The 23,963-nt window shown below is 41.4% G+C and overlaps 1 protein-coding gene across 1 annotated transcript in view; it reads right to left on the bottom strand.

Annotated features, from left to right (window-relative positions):
* The window catches only part of trpc7b (transient receptor potential cation channel, subfamily C, member 7b), a 137,565-nt gene that overhangs the window by 71,750 nt on the left and 41,852 nt on the right, over positions 1–23,963 (bottom strand). Inside the window, exons 3-4 of the mRNA XM_015945689.3 lie at positions 22,671–22,853; positions 18,087–18,251 (exon numbers count right to left, since the gene is read on the bottom strand). Coding sequence (XP_015801175.3) covers positions 18,087–18,251; positions 22,671–22,853 — 348 coding nt within the window. The remainder of the gene's footprint in view (positions 1–18,086; positions 18,252–22,670; positions 22,854–23,963) is intronic.

Genomic DNA, 23,963 nt, shown 5'->3' with positions numbered 1-23,963 from the left:
ATCATGTAAGTTCACTGCAGTTAGTTAAAGCAGTAGAAAGCCAAACTGGAGTGATCGTTACCCGTGACAATATACAGCACACACTGCAGAGGAATGGCATGCATGGGTATCGTCCACAAAGGAAGCCTCTCCTAAAGCCCATGCACAAAAAGCACACCTAGGATTTGCTAGGGCCCGTGCTGAAAGAGATGAAGACTACTGGGACGCTGTAGAGGAGGGCTGCCAGAGATTTTGGGCCCCATGGAAAAATATCAAGTTGGGGCCCCATGGCGGCTCATCCATAGAGAGTGCTGGGGCTCCGCCCTCCTGGTCACACTGTCAGGTTCCAGGGCTGTGGGAGGTGTTCTTTCATCCACAGGTTGTTGGACAGCTTATGGAGACGGTCAGGTGTATACCTACCAGCTAATGAGCTCTGCAGCAGTCACCTCTCTCACCTGCAGTTGATCAGCTAATCAAGACGGGAGGAATAAAGGAGTCAGGGAACCAGCCACTCACTGTCAGATTGTTTGCCTTTGTGGTAACATCCAGCCACCTGAACCAGTTCTGAATATCTAACCTGAAAACCTTGCCTGTTCCTGACCTGGCTTCATTTATTTCCATAGGATTCCTGATCCCGAGCCAAGTTGACTCTTTCAGCCCTTCAGAACCGCCTCGACTGCTTTCTTCCCCTTCTCCAGAACCATAGCTGCTTATCTCCCTGGCTTTTGGATCTCCTCCTGTTCGGACATCCTCCCGTGCGTTTCCTGTTCACCCTCCAACGTTACACCATAAGCCATCTCAGCTTTTATTATCATCATTCTCCTGGTACCTGTTACTCACCTGAGCTGCTCCAGTCCCTGCTCCCGATCAGTCCTACTCACAGGTCTACGGCCCTGGCCTTGCTCACCTCTCCAGCAACTACCTTCATTCTCCTCTCAGTAATAAGTCTCCAACTGTTATTCTATATTCCCTCTCGTTCCGCTCATAACTTCCTGTATCCTTCACTCCAGTGGTCTAACCTCCAGATCCAGAACCCAGCGTATTACTAACCAGCCTTTTAGTTCCTGAAAATAAACATTTTTGTAATTACTCCATTTCTTGGTCTCCTGAGTTTCTCATGTAAGTGGGTCAAATTTATTCCTAAAACCATGACGCACACCTCTGCCAATTACACCTTGTAAAACCTCCCATAGTTCATTTCAAGGTATTTAGTAGAATGTATTTTTTCCCCTTGTGTGGTGCCATCAAAAAGACGCTTCACAGTAATCTCTGTAACATTAACAGACTAAATAACAATGCTTCAACTTGCCCAGCATCCAAAACAATATATGCATTCTTACTAATTTTATATAATTTATGTGGAAAAACAATGTGTTGCCAAAAAAAACCCTTTTAATATTCCTTTGTAATAGTACTGATAGAGAAAAGAGACGGTGATTCCCACAGACCCCCTATGCTGCTAGCTAACATGCTACCATGCTCAGCTTCTTGAGGTTCATTGAGTTGTGAGGGGACACCTGCTGACAATCATAAACTGCTGATTCTGGTTGGGACAAGGACGATGACTACCCATTTACCATAATTACTTGAAACATAGTTCCTCTCAAGTCTCATTGTGGATATCAAAGTTCGTAAACAGGTTGAATTTAACCTTTCACTGACTAAACCCACCTTTCTTTGAGAAAAACTGACATTACACCCTCTCTTCTTCCTTTCCATTCTCCTTTCTTTTTCTCCTTTTCTGGGACCCAGACTTTGGTTTTCAAGACATAATTGCTGCAGCCTTTCTGCTGTCTGAATGCTGGGCGAGCTTGCGCCTGGCTGCAACACAACTCACTGCACTATTTGGCCAGGAGAACTGTACCATTTTATACAGATACGAGGGGGGTGGTTTCAAATTAATTTGTCAAAGTAAAGTAGAGACCTCTGAATAAATACACATTTCATTAAGACAAAACAATTGTCTGTTTAATGTCTTAAATTCGAAAAAATACTGCAAAGTAAAGTACATGTGATTATAAACCTTTTTTTAAATTCAAGTTTGAAACTTTTTGGGCCCCCTGGGTCCATAGAATCGTGCTAACCTTTCCTTCCTTTACGGCGCCTCTGACTCTGCATTCTGGAGAGATGAGACAAAGAACACCATTTTTTGTATTAATGATTTCAAAACTGTATGGCGTTGTAAAGGTGAGGATTTCAGAGAAATGCATGGTGCCTACAGTGAATCATGGTGGTGGCGGTTTCCTCATGTGGGGCTGCTGGTGTTTAGGAACTGCATTTCATTGATGTATCATGAACTCAACATTGTACTGATCTATACTGAAGGATGCTGCCATCACTTGTCCTTGAAAATCATGGTGGTCATCAGGGGCGGTGTTAGGCCCGGCTACTTGGGCTCAAGCCCCGAATGTTTTATGAAAAGCTCCGGATCTCAAACGTGGAAGTAACATGCAGTACCAAAGTCCAACAGAGAGGGAGCAGCTGGCAGTAGTTTGTATACAGCCTGCCTGAGCCTCCACCACTGAAGAAGAAGCCCTTCAGCAGCCGACTTCTTCTACACTCTCTGCCTGAAACGCATGTGTGAAGATGGACATAAGGATGTTTTTTAGACAAAAAGTACCGCGACAGAACCCCAGCTTTGATGAGACTGGTGTTGACTCAGGTTTGTGAGTCTTATTTGAAAATATTTGTTGTGCTGCTGGTTTGCCTAAAGTTAGCTTACTATCAGGTAAAGTTGTTGGAGAAAGAACGGGAATATTTACTATCATCTCACACTAAACACTAACAGGAACAATACTCTGCCCTGAATATGCTTAATATGTAGCTTCAGATTAAAAATTATGTGGTACAAGACAAATATATATGATGTTGACTAGTGCGTGTCACGTGTGTGTGTGTGTAAGTGTGTGTGCGCGCGTGTGTGTGTGTTAAGCTCCGGATCTTCTTCAGTCCTAAATCCGCCCCTGGTGGTCATACACAATACTTGATTTAGTAGTTCTTGTTGCGGGGCATTTTATTTTTGCTTCAACCAATTTTAGTAATGCAATGTATTGTGCAGCCATAAGTGAGAGTCACATTTAGTTTTTCCAGATAAAAGTTTAATAATTCTTCATGTCATCATCTGTTGCAGGTGTGGGGAACCCTGGTCCTCGAGGTCTGGTTACCTGCATGTCTTTGCTCCAACACTTCTGATTAAGTTGTTGATACACCTGTGCAGCAGCTCATCAGGCTCTGTAGACGCCTGTTAATCACCTGCTGATTGAAATCAGGTGTGTTGAAGCAGAGTTGAAACTAAAATATGCTGCGTTGCAGCCCTTGATGGACCAGGGTTCCCCACCCCATCCCAACAAACTCTTACGTTTTGTTAACTTTTAAATCCTTTTTTTTTATTTTTTTTGAAAAGTGAAATTTGGTGAATTACAAAACTACACAATCAAACAGGAATTGTTTCAAATGCCCAGTGATATTCAAACCAGCCCTCAGTGATCCATCTACTGCTGCCTACTTAGAGCAGTGGTTCCCAAACTTATTTAGCCGCACACCCCCTTCTATGTCCCGACCATGTCGATGCACCCCCCAGCCCCACATCAGGGCATGGCTATATATATATATATATATATATATCAGACGTCAAGCTAAACAGACAGGGTTAAAAAAATATGATCAACCTTTTTCCCCATCACTTTCATTTTTTAAATAGTAATTAATAAGCATTCAATACCATTACAATTTCCTTTGATTTAATTTTAAATAAACATTTAGAGTGCCCAGGTAGCACATTAAAAAAAATGCAATTTAACGGTTTTCTTAAAGTAGGAACGTTTAACCCGTGCGGCCAGAGCTCTCTCCTTCCTTCTGCTCTGCGTAAACCTGAACTGATCACCTACTTGTGCGTAATCAAATGTCTATAGGGGAAAAGATGGAAAAACCATGAGGTTCACTTTTGCCTCAGACCGACTTATTGCTGTTTTATGGTGTGGCTGAATCTGTGATCCGCTGCCAAGCGGACTGGAATAACAAATGCTGCAGTAACATGAGCTGTAGTCAGGTTCGGAGTCACTGGCTGGAGCGGACCCGATAATACGTCATCCCAAAATAGAAGCTAATATCTTAATTTGACCTTGAAGGAAAAATGTTGTTATAAAACCTCTTAAAAGTTTTTATCACAGAGGAGGCAGCGCTCATCTCTGCATTCAGTCTGACGGCACAGCGCCGGAGTTTGTGTGTGTGTGTGTGTGTGTGCGCGCGCGCGGCACAGCTCCATGAGCCGCTCCAGTCACCGTGTCTGGTTATTTGGCGCTATTTAAACCAATGTCGTAAAATTACTTCTGCCCAGCCCAGATGTGCTTACATGTGCACCCGTGAGCCGTGGTTCCGCTGGAACGCGTCTGACTGACAGACGCGCTCTGAACTTCAGATCTTCAGTGTGCTGTTAAGAGAATAATTTCTTGATTTATTTTGTTACATCCACAATGTTCTGTGTGTGAGGTTTACAGTGTCAGAACACCATCATGAGACAGGTGTTAAATACAATCTGCCAGAATGACTCGCCACCTTCAGATTTCTCCAACACCGTTAAAAATGATCAAATACGTACCATATCGGCATGCGCAGGCCAGAGTGCTGAAGCTCGGCGCATTGTTATTATGAAGCTAGGGCACATGCGGAGGACACGCGTGCAAAAATATACTTGTTTTCAATTACATTTATTGGGCCCACTTACGTTTTCTTAGGCCCACCCACAAATGAGTTTCTGGCTACGCTAATGGTGACATATGACAGACTTCTCTGAGCTCGGCAGCCATTACACTTTTCACCACGCGCACCCCCTAGCGGCAGCTCACGCACCCCCAGGGGTGCGCGCACCACACTTTGGGAATCCCTGACTTAGAGCATTGATTGGGACTGTAAATGTGAAGTGATTTTGATTGGGGGCTGCACAGTGGCGCAGTGGTTGGAGCTGTTGCCTTGTAGCAAGAAGGTCCTGGGTTTGCTTCCCGGCCTGGAATCTTTCCACATGGAGTTTGCATGTTCTCCCTGTGCATGCGTGGGTTCTCCGGCTCCCTCCCACAGTCCCCCCCGCGACCCTGCGTGGACAAAGCAGGTTCAAAAAACGGATGGATGGATGATTTTTGATTGGATCCTCACCAGGGACAGGACAGAAAAAAAGAGGGGAAAACACAGAAGTTCTTGAGATTTTGCAGACTTAAAGTGGAAAATTAATTAGCAAAATTAAGTGAATAAAAATCAAGAAAGATAATTAACAAATGATGTAGCAAATGTCAGCTCATCATTGCTGAAATGATTGAGTTTGGTTTTCTAATCACTGTGAACATGGAGCCCTCCTGTGATTCCTATGGTGCAGATTTATTTAGAAAAAACATGGCAGCCCATTATCATTAGTATTATTATTTCAGCCACATTTCTCACATATAAAATCAATATGCATCAAGAGATAAACTGCTCATGTTAATTAGTCAAACAGAGACAAACGATCTCAGCAGCTGGAGCTCGTCTTGAGAGGCCCTTCTTGTTTTCTCTAATTTAAACTTTGAAATATTAAAGCAACTCAGGGAAGACAGAAAAGTCCTGGGGCCTCATTTATCAAACGTACTTACGCACAGATCTGTGCGTATTTCGGGCGTAGGAACAATTATATGCATTGTGTGGTATTTATCGTTTTGTACTTGTGCATAGAAACCTTCCTGAATTTAAGAAAATCTGATCGTACGCACGCACAGCATTTGGTGGCAGAACAGAGAAGCACATTACCAAATGTCTCAGTCATCCAAATGTGTTTTTCATCCACAGATTTTATTTATCCAGTTTATAATATTGCCAGTGGAAAAACTGCATTTTTGCATAATTGGTGCTAAAACCAATAAAAGACACATGTGACCAATGTGAATCTGACGTTATATCATGGCTGATCGTGTTATTGGAGGATTTAACAGAGCGTGCTCTCTGGAGGGAACACATTCTCCGTGAGTGCTCTGATCTCAAAGGAAATCCTTCTGCTATGCTCGGATTTGGGATCCTTTGTGGCGCGACAAACAAACCTCATGAATCCGCTCTCAGTTCATATTTTATTTTACAACTACAAGAACCCCCCAGAATAGAGCCCTGCACTGAAGCCCTAGGCCCTGGGGCCGGGCTTCGGGCCAACAACTGGGTAATTACCTCGGACACGGGCCGGGCCGGGCGCCTTTATTTTTAATGGAATTCGTAAAAAAAATTGAAACACTTAAACCAGGGGTCGGCAACCTGTTCCCATCAAAGAACCATTATTACCCATTTCCCGCAGTAAAGAAAACACTGGGAGCCACAGCAGCCACGGCGTTGTGGGCGGGGCCTACCCTCAGACAGCAGAGCTGCTTTAACCAATCACAACAGGTGACAGCAACCAGTACCGGTCGCTTGTGTACGTCAAAGTTATCTTTCATAAAAAGATAATCAATAAAACGATTTATATAAAATGGATCCAGAAGTTGTAGCCCGTCTCTGCCTACAATATTTTGATATTTTTCACCCTGTTGGTGGTTTTACTGAGCAGGTGCCACTTTTGTCATACGTTTCTTTTTAAAACATGTTTAGACTGTTCAGAATACAAATCCAGGCTCTGTCACGTTTGATTGTTGTAATTAAACTTTGTAGGTGGGGAAGGTCAGAAAAGGATCCGATCAATTTGTTTTTCCCTCATTTACAGTGACGGAGATAACGGCGCACTGGCTCTGGTGTTAATCAAGTTAAATTTGATCTCTTTCCAACAATTTTCACAAGAAAACAAAACAGTTAAAAGCAGAGCTTGTGTTGACCGGACAGTTCCCGTATTTGACCGTTTCTTTTGACGGAGAATGAATAGAAAGAATTACCCCGACGCATGCAGACGAACTGACATTTTATTCTACGCAAATCGCAGATGTAGCTAAATCACTCAAGAAAAGATTCCCATCTGAACATCTGAGCTGGACACCGCTCAGCGCAGCTCGCTGTCAGCGTGTACTACATAAGGTACACAGCGAGCTGAAGATGTGGAGAGGGGCTTGGAGCGCGTCGCAGAACCAGAGCACATGCGGGAAGATTCCTCCGACTGAATTCAGTCGGAGGAATCTTCCCGCTGATCTGAATCTGATGCGGCTCTCTGTGCTTGTAAAATAATGAATGGATATTTAAATAAAATGCTTTATATTTTACTGAATAAATTTTATATCTGTAAGTCAATTCTATGTAAAGATTGTCTGAACCTGAACAGGCCCAACCCAGTCTTACTGTGAGACCGGGTTGACGGGTCACGCTTGTGCGTAATCATATCGGCGCATTCTGAGCTGAAGATGTGAGATTCTGGGCTTCTCCTCAGACAGGCTCCTGGATGTGTCGCCACATTGGAGACAGGATCAAGCACTATTCAGCCAAAGTTTCATAATCAGGAACATTTTCTAAGTGACAAGTCTCTCTGAGAGACCGGGTTTGGAAAACACTCGCTTCAGTGGGAGGAACCTTCCCGCATGCGCTCTGGTTCTGCAACGCGCTCCAAGCCAATCTCCACAACTTCAGCTCGCTGTGCACATATGCGCTGACAGCGAGCTGCGCTGAGCAGTGTCCAGCTCAGATGTTCAGATGGGAATCTTTTCTTGGGTGATTTAGCTACATCTGCGATGTGCGAAACGAATAAAATGTCAGTTCGGCTGCATGCGTCGGGGTAATTCTTTCTATTCTTTCTCCGTCAAAATAAACCGTCAAATACGGGAACTATCCGGTCAACACAACACAAGCCCTGCTTTTGACTGTTTTGTTTTCTTGTGAAAATTGTTGGAAAGAAATCAAATGTAACTTGATTACCACCAGAGCCAGTGCGCCGTTATCTCTGTGACAGTAAATGTGGGAAAAACAAATTGATCGGATCCTGCACGTCTTTTAACACATTGGTCAGGATTGACGCACTTTGTTTTCATTTAGTTGGTTAAAAAAAGTCGGGCTCGGGTCGGAACAGAGAATCCTGAAAACCTTTTCGGACCGGGTCGGGCTGGGGCTCCACCCCCTTGGGCCGGGCCGGACACGGGCTCAGATTTTAGGCCCGTGCAGGGCTCTACCCAGAACCTCCTCTGCTCCCCGATCATACACGCAACCAAAGTGAGTGACAGCTCAGAAGAGGCTGAGGCTGCGCTCTCAGACAACATTTCCATACAAAACTAACTCCACACAGAACGGCTCCATAACAAGCCGTTACTCTACGATTTATCATATTCATTTTTTATTTTTTTCTGACAGGAACCTCTCATCTGTCCCAACCACGTTTATAACCTCTGCAACATGTCTGGTTCTTTTGCTGCCAGTGTTTCGATCTCACTGTCAATAACGTTTTTCTTATTTTTTTCGGGAAAAAAACGGGGAATCTCCTCACATCCTGAGGATGTAGCATGACCAAATACAGCTAATTGAAGGCATTTCTGTATGTAATTGATGGCAAACGGACACAAGCACCTGGGTACACACAGGGGGTTTAATATTAGACATTTGCAGAGGAACGTGCGTAGGAGAGGCCATCACATGTTTCATAAATCAGTTTTTTGACTGTTCGTACACACATTCTAAATGTTGGTCGTAGGAGGAAATATAGGACAGTTTCTACAAACGTTTGATAAATGAGGCCCCAGATCTAAAGGTGTGTTTCATTTCACTTTGTGGTCAGCTGATTCAGTATTTATTACTTAGATTACAAAAACAAATCTCTTATATATCTCCTAGCTGTCATTGAACACAACGTGGCCCAATCTGGGGTTTGGTAATGGCATGTTATGGCGCCTTAGACATTAGAAACTTTATGAGCTTTAGGAGATGAGTAACTGATGAGAGGAGCAGAACAAAGATGGATGATTACTTCCAGGTGCAGGAGAGAAACTACACAATCAGCCAGAGGACATCAAAGCTGCTGCCTCTCCTGCATGTCTCTGTGCGTTTTGATGTATTAAATCTGATCCGCTGCTGTAATCAAATCAAATGTAAAACAAACTGAACCTGTCTGTGTGGAACTGCTGTAAAAGGGCTTAAAAAATAAGAATTTATTTTAAAATTCTCAAACTGAATAGATTTTGTTATTCCAGCATCAATGCTGATCTAATTTTTAATCAGAATCATCTGAATTTGGAATTTTGTATGAAAAAACCCTGAATCACTAAGTTGTTTCTCTCTATCAGCTGTGTAAGAAAATTGCAGACTCCCACACCCAGACTCATTGGTTGGCTGATTCATAATCAAATGTAATCACACACACACACGCACAAACACTTTTACACACACCCTGATGTTTCCTTTGACACGTTGCGATCAGATGCAGCTAGCGCCCGTGATTGAATTCGTGCATCAGCGCTGGAGAAGCTCTCAGCGTCAGCGCTCTCCATCCCCTCGTATACACTTGACATCAGCTGCTCTCACTCTGCCTACAAAATGACTAATTCATCAGCAAAACAGCAGACATGAAGTGATGATCCACGACGCCGTCTGTGTGACACACAAACACACACTCGCCACTTGGTGATGAGTGAGGATCATCCAGGTTGATGAGCCGATTTGCATAACTACTTGCTGAGTTCCTGTAATATTGTCACTTTGTAAATTATAATTTCCTTGATGGAGTCCTAAAAATGTGCGATTAAGTTACTTTTGGCCTTGTAATCAAAATGTGATGATGCAGCATTTGTTAAATCTCAAATCTGTAATTTTCTTATGCAGCAATTTTCTTTGTATTTGTCCCAGCTTGGCTTCTCAGCAACATCTAAATCAACAGACCACAGTGGCCACATGGCACAAGACTAATTCAAATCAACATCAAGTCCAGAGGAAATATAATTAGTTTTGGGTGCAAAAAAAAGTTAACTATAGACCAACAGTGAAAAGTTTGATTGGATGAATGCAGCTGGCTGGTGCAGCAGATCCACTTTTGTCCCTTCTTTTTCATATATATATATATATATATATATATATATATATATATATATATATATATATATATATATATATATATATATATTGTGTTTTGGTGTGTGTATGTGTGTGTGCAGGGCTGCCAACTTTTGAACCTTTCAATGCGTGACACCGTGTGTGTGTGTGTGTATGCGGAACGTTTCCTAACGTGACAGCGGATGGGGGTGTTTGATTCTTCAGCGTGAGATATAAGATGTGTGGTCTGAGAGCGTGTGAGAGTTGGCAGCCAGTGGCGGCTGGTGAATTTTTGTTTTGTGGGGTGCAATTTAACAGATGTGTCGAAAAGAGCATGCCAGCTGAGATTTGCATGACCTGTTATGAGAAGGTGCATATGAATAACAAGGTTTTATAATACATTTCTACTACTAACATGTTTCTTAACATGGGAAGATACATTTTAAAAATGATTGTATATTTGAAAAAAAAAATTATAATAAATCTTTAAAATATTTGTAACTTCGAGTCACATTCCTGTTTTTTTAAACCAACAGAAAAAATCAAGCAGCAAGAATATATAAAAATACTCACTAAACATTAGTCTCTAATGTGTTTAAATAAAATGTGTCAAAAACATAAATATTTATTTAATCAATATTTCATCATATTTTTATTCAAAAATGAAAGGTTTTCTGGAGAAACACATATAAGAAAAGTGTTCACATTATGAATGTATTAAAAATAGCCCTTTTGCTCATAATTATAATAATTAAATCTAAAATTTGCAACTGGGATGACTGGGCTGATTTCAGATGCGCTATCCACATATCACCACCAGGGAATGCCAAATCACCATGAGTCACACCCAGTGTTGGGCAAGTTACTTCAAAACTGTAATGCATTATTTACTTGTTACCCTCATTTTAAAGTAATTCATTACATTACAAAATTACTGATTTTAAAATGGAAGGCGTTACACTACTTTTGCATTACTTTAAGTTACTTTCACCAAAACAACTTCAATATGAATCTGGTAATCTGACGCTCAGTGAGCTCATGACATATATGTGGAAAGAGATGTGGTGTCTGAGCTAGGATTGCTGTTAAAAACAGTCAGATATAATAACAGTGCTTTAAAATGATTGTTTGTTAAATAAAAGCAACAACAATCTGTACTCTCAGCACGCTGCCATCTTATATTAATTGAGCAGGGAGTGAGGTGGTGGGGGCTCCAAGCCTATATTTGCCTTGGTCCCCAAATGCCTTGATACGGCCCTGAATGTGGGACTGACTTCTGGGGTGATCTGATTCTATCACATGTATAAATATTAAATGCTTATATATTATTGCTTTTCACTGGTAAAAATCTGTATTGGGGATAAATCTACCTGCTTTTAATCTTTTTAAGCACTTTGTTTTGTTTTCTTGATTTTATTTGAATAATTTCCTGCCCTTTCTCTCTCTAACCTTCCTGCATGCTGCATGTTTTCTCCGTCTTACAGAAAAAAGTGTTCCCTAGATTTCCTACTTTCTAACTAATCAGCCAAAGGGATCTACCGAACACAAAAAAAAAAAAGAAGCTTAATATGTGCTGCGCTCCAGCAGCAATGAGCGGAAATCACCGGGGCACAGATTATGAACTCTGCTGAAAAGTACATGAAGTACCAGAGAATATGGGCTGATATAAACGATCGCAAACTAATTACTTTGTTTTGGTGGAGCGATTTTGTGAATATAACAGCAGCCGCGCGCAGGACGCAGCTGGAGTATTTGAGCCATTACCGCTGCGTCCTCTCTGCTCATAGAATGCCCGCAAAGCTGAGTCCATAAATGACGTCATATATGTGGATACTGGATCTTTTTTCAGGCTTCCTGCAATTTGAATTACATCTTGATTCTAGGTTTAAAAATGCATTGTAATAACCGCGTTACTGACAATTGTACCAACTAAATATTACCATTTTCTTTCCCTGTAATGCCTTACATTACCACATTACAGCAAAAAGCAATGCATTACAGTAATTAATTACTTTTGTACCGCGTTACTCCCAACACTGGTCACATCGACATTCCATGTCGCCATGAGTTAATAAAGCATTCCAAAAACATGCTTAATATTCACATGCTTATATACAAAACATGCTTAATATTCACATGCTTATATACAAATTCAGCATAAAAAAAAACAAACAAAGCTAATTTCATGAAGTGAAAAGCATTAACTCAGTCTTACTTTAGCCGGTTTAAGGTTGTAATAATCCGTGTTAATAGTAAAAAAAAAATCCCTTTTTTACATGCAGGAGAGTGTTTTTACATTTTCCAGTTCTTCATAATAACAAAACTCCATGAGGTGGACTCAGTTACTAACAACAAAGAACGGTGAACCGTGGAGAATTTCCGGTTCTGTCCTGACCTGAGCTGACACTCTGCCCTGCCGGTTTCCTGCACATGTCTGCTCTGTACCCCTGCACCCAATGGCTCTCCTATTCTTTGTATTGGAGGGGTGGGGTGGGGGGGTGGGGTGGGGGGGGGTGGGGGGGGGAAATCCATGTGCCAGTTAGCGTAGGTCTATGGTAGAGATTGCTGCAGCCAAAAGTAACAGGAAATAAGTCACAAGATGATTCAGTGTAAAAGTGTAAATAACATTTTAAAACTACACTTAAATGCAGATTATACACAGCACTTATAGTCTGTATGATGTAGAGATAGTTTAGTTTCATTTTCATGATTCTTTTGTGATTCATGTTGTTCTTCTTCTTCCTGTGAAGCTGGTGGGGCAGCACTATAGCGCCCTCTATGGATCAGCTGCCACTAGCCCATAGTTTTCTCTTTCCTTATGTAGTGGAAATCCACATTTTTACATTCATTGGAATTCACACGAAGAACATAACTATTTTCACAAAGTTTTTTTTTCTCTCTCACACTTAGCAGGAAAAAAGGGAAACATGAAACTCCAAGATTCCCTTTCCAGCACATCTGGCTAACTCTTATGTGACGACCCTTGTCCCCTCGGTCCATCCTCTCATTTCAACCTGAGCCTTTTGTCCCCACTGCCGAGGATTCAGCACCAGGAACAGCGCCTTAACCTGCTTGTTTACACTCTCCAGCGCCCCAGCGCCAATTCAGGACCTTGGAGCGAGGCACGCCGGAGAAGACAGCAGCTGACCTTCATCAGCTATCAAGCGGCCGACAGACTTTAAAAGAGGAGTGAAGCAGACAGTCTGGAGAGCCAGGATTAGCCTGTGATTCTCCTGAGCTCATAGACACTTTGTGCCAATGTTAAATCGTTTCCGGTACTGTTTAAGGTTATTCCTAAAGAGGTCCAGAGGTGGTCTGGAATTCTCCTGAGCTCGGTTTACAACTCATGCTATGGCTAAACATTTTAAGGGTACTTGCTAAGGGTTTTGTTATAGAGTTTTGGCTTGGTTATCCTCTTTTGTAGGATTTATCTGACAAGGCATCAGTTTTCTTATTTTGGCAGCTTTTATCCCCATTAGACTTATAAGCCGGGGATATTTTCGTTTAGGTGTTTGTGATTTAAGTTTGGCAGAAAGCCTTTTTCATAAGCAGTTAGTCTGCTTGTTTTCAGTTTCCACCTTATTCTTCACCATTATTATTAAGCCTTATTTTGCTGTTCAGACACGGACACCTTTTGTTAATAAACCCTTTTGTTTTTTACTCTCACCTCCTCATCCTTTACCACACACACACACACACACACACACACACACACACACACACACACACACACACACACACACACACACACACACACACACACACACACACACACACACACACACTCCTACACCTATTTTCCTGTGTTAGTCCCCTCATCCTCCTAGACCTTCAGGAGGGGACGTAACATCTTACCTTTCCCCCAGGGACATAAATTTTACCAAGTGACGTATCTTTCTCTTTTGCACCAGTGGAGACGCAGGACAATATCAGGACGGGGTCTGTTCTATCTCAACCTGCCAAAACTTGACTCTTCCCCAAAGTTTGAATGCTCATTAAACCTTCTCAGTGTATGTTCTAGAGGGTTCCAGGATTTAGTTTTTACCAACACCCTGGTATTTTCTGTTTATTTACAATCAAAGAAGACTTTAGGTTTGCTCACCATTAAATTTCCAGGTGTTCCAAGTATATGTTTAAAATCTTATCAGTTACAAAATTAACTGCTTGTTTTGTGTTTTTCGTTTATGTTAAACATCTGCCAGTTTTTGTTTCTCCAGTTAACATTCATGCTAATGATAAAACTGTCCAGTTTAAGACATAATTTAGTTCTTTCATGTTTAAAGTAATACTTTGATGCCCATCTGGAACAACTTTGGTAAATTGTAATCGTGGATCTTTCATTGTTGGAAAGGTAGAGGTTATTTGAAAAAGCCACAGTGCCATCAAGTGGCTGATGAGTGAAATACATGTGGGTGTGACAAAAGAAAGTTTATAAATCCAGAAGTTCGGACCTTGTGGAGGCAGAACAAAGAAGAAAGATGCTTTAAGAGAACCTCTGCTGGGCTTTTCCATCTGGGCCCTGCAACAGATAACCCGACGCTCATAAAGTTGTTAAGCCATTAGCTCTCAAAAGTTACAGTAAAACTCGTAAGTAATCCGTTTGTTTGTTTGGACTTTCTACGTGAAACTGGAAGTCTGCATGGTCTTGAGAAGAGTTTTCATATTAAGAGTTAAACGAATTTGGAACAGTTTTTTTTCTTATTCGACTTTGTTTGGAATAATTTGGACTAGCGATCTGAATTCCACATTTTTGGTGCAGTTGAAGTGACGGAACCTTGAAAGTCAAACCACTCCCGGGGAACGAGATTCTCCTGAACTCAACAGACTTAGTCAACCAACTGGGGGCCAAATATCCTACGCTTCTAAGGCCTCGGCACTAGCCAGGACCCAGGCGTTTTCAGCTTCTGGCCACCTTCTGGCGACGAGGAGAAATGTATGTGCATCGTTTCATTTGGCTGACTGTTATGCTAAACCAGATTATTGAATTCAGATTATCAGAGTTTCTGGCGTGTTTTATTTAAATCCAAATTCATGTTTAGCTCTGAAGATTTATCCTCTGTTCTATGCTACCACACACACACACACACACACACACACACACACACACACACACACACACACACACACACACTATTGTTTTGCCCCCTTTTAGAAATTATTCCCTATTTTCTTATAATCTTGGTGTCACCAAATTTTCACTTTATTACAGAACAGTTATTCCATATCACTGCCATAAAGCTTTGGGTTAACAATTGTCTTAATTCCATGCATGAAACGATAAGCTGTGTTTGGTCCTTTTGTCCATGCCTTAACTGATGCTTGTAATAAACTCACAAAACGTAAATACTGCCTGATCATTTCTAGGAATTCTCGAGAATAATCGGGGCATTCTGTCAAGAATTCATCCTTTAGATTAACGTGTGGTGTTAACTTGGAGACTGATTACATTGCAAAGATATAGATATTAAATCCAATGGTCCAGTTACGAAAACTGGTGGTGCCTCGATTAATTAATATAAGATTATAAACAACTAAACAAGCTAAATCTACACCACAATTGAAATATAGATATACATCTATATTTATCGCTACACTTATTATGGCCCAATCACAATACTCACACTTGCACTCTCACACCCTTCAACTGCACGTTCCCAGCCATGGGTGCAAGTGTGTAGGGTGTCCCGATACTCAAGTGCGGAAGTTGACCACGCCCCCATTGCACCCTTAAGGTTGGTCTATGCTTGACGCGTCCGCGAGGTCCGCACGGCTCCGTGTGGAAAAGTTGCGTCATTTTAACAACCACGTCCCTCCACCGTGCCTTCGCATGGCCCAGAATTTCCGCAACGCGCACCTCGGAAAATTTCTAACCACGCGTACGGACGGACGCGGAAAAACATGGTGGACCGGCAAGAACTAGTATGGCAGAGGTTCATAAATACAGACATTTGTATGATTCATCTCTCAGAGATCACAGTGATCAACATGTTGTAAATAATTCTTGAAGATAAATAACTTGCACTGTCGGAAAAGACGAGAACGCTGTTAAAAATGCTGAAATGCCATGTTGTAAACAGTAATTTCTACTTCTACTACGGTGTAGTGTTGGATGCATGCCGTTGAGCTCCATGCTGCCCCGTTCAGTTTGGGAGAATATTGGCTCACCGCAGAGACGAGCCGCACGAACCATAAACACTGCGAGTTGTGAAGCGCGTTCCATCCACGAGCCGCATCACCGTGCGGAAAGTGAATGCTTCAAGCATAAACCAAGCTTTAATCTGCACTTCACCCAAGTCCGCAGCCATGCGGACCTCGGGCAAGGATATTACCCACAAGTCATTGCTGCAGGAGAAAAGGCTCAAGTTTCTCTTCTGAAAATATGTATTTTCTAATGAAATTAGTTAATTTTAGGATAATTAGTTGATGCTCTGAGTGTTTTAGACAAAGCAGCAATGAAGTAAAATTTATTTAAAAAAATAGCTTTGTTATTTGTTTGAAAGTTGTTAATAAAGGTCTTTGAAAAAAAAGTTTCATGGCAACCAGCATCCTGGCATGCGTTGTGATCGATGACGCAATGCTCCCTGTCTCAATTCTGCAATCATTTGCACACTTGTGTACTACGCACTCAAACCCTACTGTGCACTTTCTCCAAGTGCACAGTGCGAGTATTGAGATCGTGCCAATGTGTCCAGCTTGACATCACTCCCTGCCCATCCTCTGTGTTCAGCCTGTTTTCATTGAGACTGAAAGGAATTAGTTTTATTTGAGGATAGATCTTATAGACTGTGTTTATAAAGAATAGAACACACAGAGTTCTATCAACACTTTTCCTTTTTTAATATATGGACGTCATTCTCATCTGAGGTTTGTCCATCTCCCAATTGCACTTCTCAGCTGCTACACCCGTGGGGCTCTCTCACATTGCTCATCCCACCAGTGGGTTCTGTCTGCTGTTGGTTCAATGACGTTAAAGCAGTGTCTCACTCTCTGAGGAGCTCGAGAGGGAAAACGCTAAAAAATACTAAAGCATGTTTTAGTTTTTAACCCTCTCCTCCAACACACCCGATTTCAATCAGCAGGTGATTACAGGCTTCTGTGAGCCTGAGCTGCTGCAGGTGATACAACCACTGAATCAAGTGTGCTGGGACAATGGTCTCATGGTGAGCTGGGAGAGATCGCTGTCTTTTCCAGATCTAACACGAACATTTATTTGCACCCAAAAGGGTTTTAGACAGGAAACATTTTTCATATCAGTCCGGATGTCGGCTAACCCCAGCTGGAACGAGCCTGTGTTCTGTCAGAACTCCTCCGACAGGTGCACCTCTGACCATGTGTGCAGTTTATTGGTTCACAGATGCACAGTCCCACGTGACACAATTAATACACCAATAAGTAATTCAAAAACATATGAAAGTAAGCCAGTCACTACAAACAACAAAAGAGAGGAGGACACACACTTTATTTACTATTGCTGTCTGTGGTGCTGAAAGAAAAAGATGCATCACCTGCGTTATTGGATGATTTGAATAATTAAATAAAACAACTGGTTATTATTCTTTAAAAGAAATATAAGTGACATTATGATAATACCCAATATTAGCTAAAAGTTAACGATTCGTTTTTTTTAAGAGGAGATCCTTTCAGGAAAGTCGATCTCTGGATCACACCCCTCACGCATTTATAAATCGTGGCCACGAGTTAATTACTTGTTCCCTCGCATTAAGTATCCTAATGTTTTCCCTCAATCTCACCAGATGGGCATCGTACAAAACAACTGAAAACATTTTGTTTTAAATTGAAAAGTCATTCAGAAACAGGAGCAACATCGCCACCTATTGGACTGGAGTGTGAAACCAAATTCACGGGTCAAATGGTGTGGTGCTGAAAACAAAAAGATAGCATCAGCTTTCTGCACCCCAACAACGACACATCTGAGTAAGGGCCTTTAACATGTTAAACCACACAGTCTCCAAATCTCACCTCATTAGTCATGTAACCAATACCAGCTGCACAAACTGCAGCTGCCACCTGGACTGACAAAAATACTTTTTAATAAAGTAATTTTCTTAAATGTGGAGCAAAAGACTTTCAACAAAATAATCTAAATATCACTTTTGTAAGCAGACTGCCAGAGAGCACACACCTCCACCCTAGCAGTTGAGTGTTCCTACCTTGCTACACGGCATTATCCAGTAGGCGATGGCCAGGAAGGGCAGACCTACTGTTACCCCGAGGACGGTCCAGCACTTCACACCAATGGACTGCTGCCTCAGACCGGGCAGGTTTTCATACCAGATCGTCAGCAGCTGCTGCTGGCAGTTGGGATGAGCTACAAACTGAAAAGAGAGGGGAAGAAAAGAGTAGAAAAGCTTTTTGCAAGTTTTTAAACAGAATCTTGTTCTTACAGTCTGTGAAAATGCGCAGGAAGGGATGCTTCCTTTCATCATCTTTTATCTAAATAAGAGGCAAAAGCCACTTTGGTTCTTTAGTTTAGCTGAACTGAAATGTGCATCTGCATCAGTGACTCCAAATAGAGCTGCTTAGATATTTCCAACCATGCTTGATCCATTACAGATGAGTAGGAGTACAAGCTGGAAAGCGGCATGCTACAATGATCAAACTGAAGATTTCAAGGAGGATTCTGTAGAAACTCAATGATTTCAGATCAAACAGCTGCTAAAGGGCTGGAGACAAACATAGCAGTGATTTCTCCTGGTTACCGTGGCAGTGAGGACACTAAAGGTGGTGGATGAGTGTGGATGATCCCATGATCACTTCTACATCAAATATAGTCTGCACATTTCTGATTCTTCTATGTTTTCTTAAAAATCTCTGAGTCAAGAACTGTTGTTTACATGATTTAGTGATGCTATATCATCGTGACTGGTAAGCAGCTGTGGCATTTAAAAAGCTCCTATTCTTTAACAAAAGCATTTAAAAAATCCAATGAAAGTATTTCTATGACTTTCTTGGCTGCAGTTTATGGGACGTAGGCAAAAGGAGAGATTGGTCTGAATCTTAAAAAGAGCTACAAAAGAGTAGTGAAAAGAGCCAATTTAAATTCCTAGATAGAGAGCAAACAAGAAGAATTTCTCACGTCATCATTCAAAACTTCTAGACAGATGGGAGCTCTATTTGGCTTTAACTTAGGGTGAAATTTTACTTTAGGGCTGATATTTGGAAATTAAAAAGGTGAAATCTCCAATTAACAGATCAGGCATCAAATAGAATGTTTCTAGTTAGGAAATATTCAAAGACCGACAAGTTACCTGTAGAGACCTAAGAACGTAATAATCCATGGTTGCTCACTGTGACGGTTTTAATGAAAATCAACTTCTGAACATGAATTTTATCTTAGCCTGATCCACAAAAATCACTACAAATACAATGAATATACACCAGCTTTGCTTTTTGGACAGAAGTACAAAAGACTCGAATGTCCGCTCATTTCCACAGAAACAAATGTTGCTACTCATCATTCTTTGGAAAATATCCCTGTTCTAAGTGATTTGGATAGTGTAAAAGCTTCGAGACTTTTAAATGTGCATTTATTTGAAAATTCATTGAAATACATTCTCCAAGTTCTCATTCGTGTTTTCACTGGTCAAACTTGCAATTTAATTTTACCGCAGTGCTTTTCTGTCCATTTATCATTAAATGTGCAGTCTGTATGGATATAGTGAGAATTGTACAGTGAGAAAATCCCAAAAGAGTCTGTTTCAGTCATTTTGGCAGGAAGCTTCTACTGAAACATATTTCATATCCAGCTGGCTGCTGGATTGTCAGTTTTTCTCCTTTCAAAACAAAGGAAGGAAGGACGTAACTACGGTTTACCACTAGTGAGTGTGGGGGTGCCGTGTCTCCTGCGAGCTGACACTGCAGCGCAGACAATTGTAATTTGATGACAGCTGGAAAAAAGCTCCAGAGTTGTTTAAAGTGGTTGCATTAACCACATTTTACCACAGGATGTCGTTTTTACTTAATTTCTACATAATGCACCTTTAAACCTCACCCATCACAATCACAGAAAAATACACGAAACACATAATAAAATCACAAATTAACAAATGAACAGTGTTAGCTGAGTGGTAAACCTTTGAACTATGACCTCAACCCTGTTGGTATCCTGCAACATGCACTTAACACGGTCGGGCCCCACCTGGTTGCCATAGCAACCCATCCCTTCCCAATGTTATTCTCACTCCTGCACTTAGCTGCCTGGTTTTGAACACACTCTCCTGGAAAGGATAAAAGCTGCTGCCACACACACACACACACACACACACACACACACACACACACACACACACACACACACACACACACACACACACACACACACACATGCAAATACTCAAAAACACACAGCACACTGGGGGTCAAACAGGAGCTTGTTTTGTGAGGGGAAACAGGGAAAAGGGATTTGTTTTGACATTTAGAGAGCCCCTCTGCTCAGCGGGGATTAACTCCTCCACAGGGACCTGGGAGGTGTTTACTTTAGACCTTCTGAGCCAAAACACACAACTTTATGCACTAAAGACTTATTCCTAAATGATTGAAGGGACTAAATTATTTACATGCTGAATTTTAAGGAGCTTACTTTATGCTTATTTCCTAGGTAACATTTTGTGAAAATACCTTTTTTATTATATTATGGGAGTTTCTCTCAGGTTATTGGAACTCAAAGGTAACTAAAACACAAACATATTTATTTTGTGTGTTTCCATTCATAATCTCATACAGAGAGATTATTTTATCATGCTGCAAAACTCCTCCTCTATTTTTAGGAGGGAGGATTTGAGGATAAAGATATTTGCAGTTTTGCAAGAGGAATTGATGTGCTTTTACTGAAAACATTGTCACTGCTCGACAGGCTAGCTCAACGGTTTATGCTGTACAAGAGACTTTATTGTTAGAAAAAGACATCAGGACTGCAGGCAGAGCAATCAAGCACACACTCTTTCATAATTCAGCATTACTAGAAGTCTTGCAGACGGAGGTCGAATGTTTGTCTTGCCGAGATCTAAAACAAATAAAGTAATGCTTCTTGATTATATACTTCTGCATCTGTAATACCCTCACATATCTGCAGATCATCCCTCTGTCTCAGGCCTAGTCCACACGTAGCCGGTTTTTTTTTAAACGAATATCCGCCCCTCCAAAAACTTGCATCCACACCACCTCATTTTAAAAAAAACTGTCCACACGTACCCGGATAAATATGTTGTTAAGGACATGCCAGACCTGTAGGCGGCAGTACTTCCCCCTTTCCTAACCTCGTCCTTTGTCTGTGGTCTTCAGCAAGGAGCAGTAATTCCGCTTGCAAAAACAAACAAGCAAAAAGCGCTTGGACAATTGATGAAGCGAGTGCAGCTCTGAAGGCATCCATGCTGTCGGCTAGTGTAAACACAGGTCGCACACGTGATGTCAGCATTTTTTGTCGCGGAAAGTGACGTTGCGGACCTTAAAACTCCGGTTTTGTCTGTCCACACGCAGACACCCAAAACGGAGAAAACGCAGATCTTCCCTTTGGCCGGAGTTTTTAAAAAGATCCGTTTTCGTGTGAAAAAACTCCGTTTTCATGTGGATGACAGGCCAAAACGTAGAAAAATATCTACGTTTTGGCAGATCCCCGGCTACGTGTGGACAGGGCCCCAGAGTGGTCTACCTGTTGCCTTTTGAACCTTGACTTTCCTTACCTTTGTCACAGAAAACCCACCAGCCTTTTATCCCAGAGGAGAGGTGGACAGATGAAACCTGGACTCAGAGCTCGTGTGTTTTTTCTGTTCATCTGAGATAAACTCATGAGTGGAAAACTCAGCTGTATTCCTCTGAGGAGTCGACTGATTTTTCAGCTTCAGGTTTTTTTTCTGGAGGAATCAGCAGACAAAGCTGGATGTGGTTGATATTCAAAGTTAGTCTCCGCTTGTTCACAGCTGCTTACAGACAGTTTCTTACAGTGTACTACTTGAAGGTCACAAAAACTGATGAGGATTTCTAACCTTTATTTTAATTAGACTTCTGCTGATTACAGATTTTTAGACACTGAGCTGAATTATATTATTTCAATAATAATTGCCTTTTTTAGTTTGACCATTTTGTCTTTGCTGATTTTTAACATTGTGTTAAACAACATTGAACAATTTATTTTACTTAATGTAGCTTTGCAGTTTTCCCCTTTCAGAAAGTACGTGTGATTTTTAATAAAATCCATAAAAGTGATTATCTCATCATGTACTGATATAATGTAAGCAATACGTCCTTTTTTTTTTTTTTTTTGCTAAGCACGCCCTCTGCCCTCCGCAGAACTCTGTGCAATAGGAAACTGAGCGCCGACCAGAACTAACCAATAGCGTTAAACTACCGCTTACTTGCTTCAAATTTAAGGAATACCTCGGCTGATGAGGTCGTGATTAACTTTTCACAGAGAAGAAAGTCTTTAAAATATAAATATATGAGAACACAGCATGACATGAGAATAATATTTGTAAAACAACGTGTTTTACTTCTGATTGTCGGCTACAAAAGCACATTTATAAACAAGAAACATGAAGTCACCATCTTAAAAAAAATGGATGGAGAGATTATGTGTGATATGCTTGTCAGTCACTAGGTGGTGCCATCAGAAAATTCTGGAAAGAGACTGAATTTTAAATGAGAACCTAACATAATACTTACTTAAAATGACAAAATACTCCCATGTGAAGTTAGATGTTTCTTACATGACTGATTATTTGTCCTGACTGTCTTCTTACCTTTTTGACTTCGTATTTGATGGCCAGCTTGACTCGACTGAGGCAGGGTCGGTTGTACGGGCTAGGTGGGCACTGGTCCACGTCTCCATTCAGTATGGCCTCCACTTCTTCTGTGTCTCGACAAAGGTCCAGCACCCCCACAACAAAGTCTTTACACTGCATGGACAGCTTTCGGTAGTCATTCTGTGTGAGAGTGGAGAAGTGGAAAGCAATAGTATCCAGTATCAAGTCACCAGCAGGTAAGAAAAATACCATTTTATTCAGTTAAAGACAAACAATTGCAGATTCAGCAGATTGCATCATCCTTGCATTTTTGCTCTATTTTAACCTACACTTTGTGTCTTCTACTCACCTGATGTTTTTCTAAACTTCTGCCCAACTTTCCTTCTGAAGCTTGGAAAACATCTTTAGAGTTTTGATTTAGAAAATTGCTAAAAATGACTCAGTTGTTTCATTTAAAAGTTAAATACTATATTTATCGTTGTCTCAAATGAAAAAGAAATCGTGTGGTTATAAACTGGTGATAAATATGCAAATCCCATGACATCACATTAAAGTGGGTTAAACTGGGCTTTACGACTGCTGGATCTGACCCACTGAGCACCAACCTTCAGTTTTTCTACTTTACTGTAAATTGCTGATGGATTAGAAACATGCTAAAGGATGGATTTTATTAGTAATTTGCACAGTTATGGATAAAGACAGGATGGTCATTTGGGAAAGCTACCCCCCCCCCACACACATATATGATCTAAAACAGGGATTCCCAAAGTGTGGTGCGCGCACCCCTGGGGGGGCGCGAGCTGCTGCTAGGGGGTGCGCGAGGTGAAAAGTGTAATGGCTGCGGAGCTCAGAGAAGTCTGTCATATGTCACCATTAGCGTAGAAACTCATTTGTGGGTGGGCCAAAGAAAAAGTAAGTGGGCACAATAAATGTAATTGAAAACAAGTATATTTTTGCGCGCGCGCGTCCTCCACATGTGCCCTAGCTTCATAATAATGATGCGCTGAGCTTCAGCACTCTGGCCTGCGCACGCCGATATGTTCCGTATTTGATCATTTTTAATGGTGTTGGAGAAATCTGAAGGTGGTGAGTCATTCTGGCAGATTGTAATTAACACCTGTCTCATGCAGGTGTTCTGACATTTTAAACCTCACACACAGAACATTGTGGATGTAACTAAATAACAAGAAATGATTCCCATTCAGGCTATTAACAGCGCGCTGAAGATCTGAAGTTCAGAGTGCGTCTGTCAGGTCAGACGTGTTCCGGCTGAACCACGGCTCACGGGTG

The sequence above is a fragment of the Nothobranchius furzeri genome, chromosome 1 (genome assembly GCF_043380555.1).
Source record: "Nothobranchius furzeri strain GRZ-AD chromosome 1, NfurGRZ-RIMD1, whole genome shotgun sequence".
Taxonomy (NCBI): Eukaryota; Metazoa; Chordata; class Actinopteri; order Cyprinodontiformes; family Nothobranchiidae; genus Nothobranchius; species Nothobranchius furzeri.
This window is presented reverse-complemented; position numbering and strand designations above follow the sequence as displayed.